The sequence below is a fragment of the Rhagoletis pomonella genome, unplaced genomic scaffold (assembly GCF_013731165.1).
Source record: "Rhagoletis pomonella isolate Grant_MI unplaced genomic scaffold, Rhpom_1.0 Rhpom_scaffold_00002, whole genome shotgun sequence".
Taxonomy (NCBI): Eukaryota; Metazoa; Arthropoda; class Insecta; order Diptera; family Tephritidae; genus Rhagoletis; species Rhagoletis pomonella.
The window spans coordinates 109,540,047-109,543,762 of NW_023458556.1; the positions used below are offsets into that span (position 1 = coordinate 109,540,047).

The 3,716-nt window shown below is 36.7% G+C and overlaps 1 protein-coding gene across 1 annotated transcript; it reads left to right on the forward strand.

Moving 5' to 3' along the window:
* Nucleotides 1-2,545: 2,545 nt before the first annotated feature.
* On the forward strand, nucleotides 2,546-3,389 carry LOC118734825 (histone-lysine N-methyltransferase SETMAR-like). The gene has a single exon (XM_036464505.1). The coding sequence runs from the start codon at nucleotides 2,651-2,653 to the stop codon at nucleotides 3,365-3,367; it is 717 nt and encodes a 238-aa protein (XP_036320398.1). The 5' UTR covers nucleotides 2,546-2,650; the 3' UTR covers nucleotides 3,368-3,389.
* Nucleotides 3,390-3,716: the final 327 nt, after the last annotated feature.

Below are 3,716 nucleotides of genomic sequence, written 5' to 3' on the forward strand. Positions count from 1 at the left end.
GAGCAAAAAATGGACCAAATGGTAAAAAATTTACCAATTTTTATTACATCGGGAAGCTGAGTGGAGTTTATTCCTCTTTATCAAGAAAAATTCATTCAGTTTTTATGAAGATTTTTTATATTGTATTTATCCAAAGTGCATTACAATTGTATATTATTAGCATTATATTATTTAAAGTTCTAAATTATAATTTGTTTCTTAATTTCGTTTTTATTAATGCTAATTTAAAAAATTTGCGCTCAGCTGCTGAGAAACTGTGAGGCAGACCAAACATGTTATGAACTAAATCACACAATTCTCCGAAGGCCGCTTCACGCAATCCATTTTTAATCAAACTCACTTGGTCCCAAAAACGTTCTATATTGGTACAGTTTTTGAAGTTACCTCCACTCAGCCTCATTTTGCGAAATTGAAATTCAGTTATGTCTACATCATTTACCAATGCAGGAAATTGGTCGAGTAGCGTCAAAATTTAAACATCAGTATCAGAAAGAACTTTATGTGGTGTAATAATCTCAAGAGGTTTAATATCTTTTCGATTCTAATCGAATATTATTTTCATGTGCTAAACGATATGATTAAAGTTTTTCTACCTTTCCATATTTTTGCTAGCTACTTTAATATTGGTCACCGAGTAATTGAAATTAGCAAGAAACCGCGATATTTTTTGAATCGTGCTTTGACAGATGATTAGCCATGCCATATTTGAAGATCAGTGGCAAGGCGAGTTCACACTTTAAGCAGGTGTTGCCAATCGGCCCTATGCTGAATATCTCCATCGTCATCGTCGACGATCGTCAGCGCACAAGTAACATGGCTGATGATGGCCGTATCGTCACTCTTACTGACGATGACGATATTCATCATAGGAATATTCATCAATTAAATATAAAAAATTGAAAACGCGAAACTATTGCATAAAGTGAAAGATAATAACCTAACCAAAGTCTTGTGAAATGGACCATTTTAGAAAGAATTGGGCCAATGGACCAAAAGAAAAGAAATGGACCAAATTTGGTCCATTTGGACCAAAATGGCAACCGTGCTGATGAGCCGTTCGGTATTTATTAAATTTTAGATCCGCCCGCTACCGAAAGTCATAATGCATAAGAGTAAAGAGTGAAGTACACAACGCAAGCGGCCTGACAAAGCAAGCGAAATATCCCTTTGCTTCAAGCCATTTGTGTTGTGTATGGGGGTGTTTAAAGGTTTGACAAGCCGTTTGAGGGAAATTTGAACAAAAATCAAATTTTTTTGATTTTCTGGCTGCCATTTTCACGTTTAGTCAAACCAATTGCGTTGTGAATGATAAATTCGCCTTATTTGCAATGGAATTTTCAGCGAGTGAGGACGTAAGAGGGCAATATGGAAGAATACAATAGGGCTGTTCGGGATCTTGTGCACATTCTCTTGGATTTGCATATTCGTTGCATTTGTAAATTCACAACAATAAAATGCACACCGTTGCCGTGGCAGAAAATCCAAGACCGTTTCCACAACATCCTGAACAGCCCTAATAATTTTTAACATTGTGAAACGGAAGAAAACTAAGACTTTTTTGCTTCGACGAGTCGTGTTTGCATGGTGTATGGCGAAATAAGAATTGTAGGTTTGACAAAGATTTCTGATCTGAGTTGCTCTAACTGGATCTATTGTTTTGTTGACAGCTGGTCTATCCTGCTCTAACTTTATTATGAAGATACACGATAAAGAACTTGGTTTCAAATTGATCACACATACTGCTTGTCAAAATTCATTTGAATTGACAGCTGTGACGCAGGCCGCACGCAACTTGATAATCAATTTTACTTTCAAGATGCCGTCGTTAAGGCAACCACTTTAAAATCTCGCCCGCACACATATTTATAACACCTGCAGTAATATCTCCCTGGCTATGTTCGACTAAATCTCGAAGTACGGGAACAGACTAAAGGCCCCGCCAGATAGAAACTCGTGTCTGCGTCACAGGGATGCTTTTAACTGACATCTAAGTAAACTCTGTGATTTTGAACAGAAAACGTCACATTGGCAACGCATGCATTGCCGCAACTGTTAAAATTTGCCCAATCCTCAACTTTTGACGCACGCATATGCAGCGAAACAACAACAACCACAAAAATGTATGGAACAAGTTCGAACCAGCTGATTTTTGACCAATCAAATTGAGCCGTTTTGTTTGCGGCAACGTTTTGATTGTTCCGTTCTGTGCATTTTGTCAGTCAAAAGCATCCCTGTGTATGCGGGGCCATAACTATGATCAGCTATTTGACTTGACTTTCAGGTTACCTCCCGACTTGAAAGGAAAATAGCATGAACCATATTTAAAAAATAACAAAAAAAATTTAACTTAAAAAACCTTTCAAATATTTAACAAAAATAACCATGCACTCACTTTTGATCTTCAGCATGATAAAATTAAAAACAGGAGCTTTCTCGCTTTATTTTCTGTATTTTCTTGACATTCGACTTACGAGGGTCGTATGAAAACTACCCGATTTTGAATAGAGATGGCGCTGCTACAACTAAAAAAAATGTTTTGCTAAAAAATACAACTCTTCAAATAACACGTGTCAAAATTTCTCAGCGATATGACATTTACAACAAATTTTATACGTGTTAGAATTGAGTTACTTTTGTGCTTTTTGTCAACATGGAAAAAATTGAATATCGAGCAGTGATAAAATATTTGTTTTTGAAAAAGAAAACAAACGACGAAATTAAATCGGAATTTAACGAAGTTTATGGAGACTCTGGACCGTCATTAACAACTGTAAAATATTGGGTAGCTGAATTTAAACGCATTTTTGATGAGGAACGTTCAGGTCGTCCAAATGAGGTCACTACACCAGAAATGATTGAAAAAATCCGTGATATGGTAATGAGTGATCGAAGATTGAAAGTGCGTGAGATTGGTGAGAGTGTGGGCATTTCAATTGAACGGGTTAATAACATTTTGCAAAATCATTTGGATATGAGAAAGCTTTCCGCAAGATGGGTGCCGCGATTACTCACAACACACCATAAACAAACACGTGTTTCCATTTCAAATGATTGTTTATCAATGTTAAACGCAAATCCCCAGGAGTTTTGGCGTCGATTTGTAACTGTCGATGAAACGTGGATTCATCACTCCACACCAGAGACCAAAGAACAGTCAAAACAGTGGACTCGTCGTGGTGAACCAGCTCCAAAGAAGGCAAAGGCGATATTATCAGCAAACAAGGTTATGGCCACAGTATTTTGGGATGCGCGTGGGGTTATACATATTGATTACCTACAAAAAGGAAAAACAATTAATGGCGAATACTACTGCAAAATATTGGGTGATTTTGACAAGGCTTTGAGGAAAAACGTCCACATTTGTTGAAAAAAAAAGTTCTTTTTCATCAAGGCAATGCTCGTGTGTGTACATGTGTCGTAGCCATGTCTAAATTCAATGAATTAGGCTACCAAATGCTTCCTCATGCACCGTATTCTCCAGATTTGGCCCCCTGTGACTTTTTCCTCTTTCCTAATCTTAAAAAATGGCTCGGCGAGAAAAAATTTAGCTCAAATATGAAGTAATTGCAGCAACAAATGCTTATTTTGAAGGGTTGGAGAAAACCTATTATTCGGAAGGGATCAAAACATGGGAAAAACGTTTGCTTAAGTGTATCGAGCTAAAAGCAGATTATGTTGAAAAATAAATTGAATTTCGTTAAAAAAATTGTTTTATT

Excerpts from the sequence above, each read along its gene's own strand:
- LOC118734825 (XM_036464505.1), top strand. The coding sequence starts at position 2,651 with ATGGAAAAAATTGAATATCGAGCAGTGATAAAATATTTGTTTTTGAAA.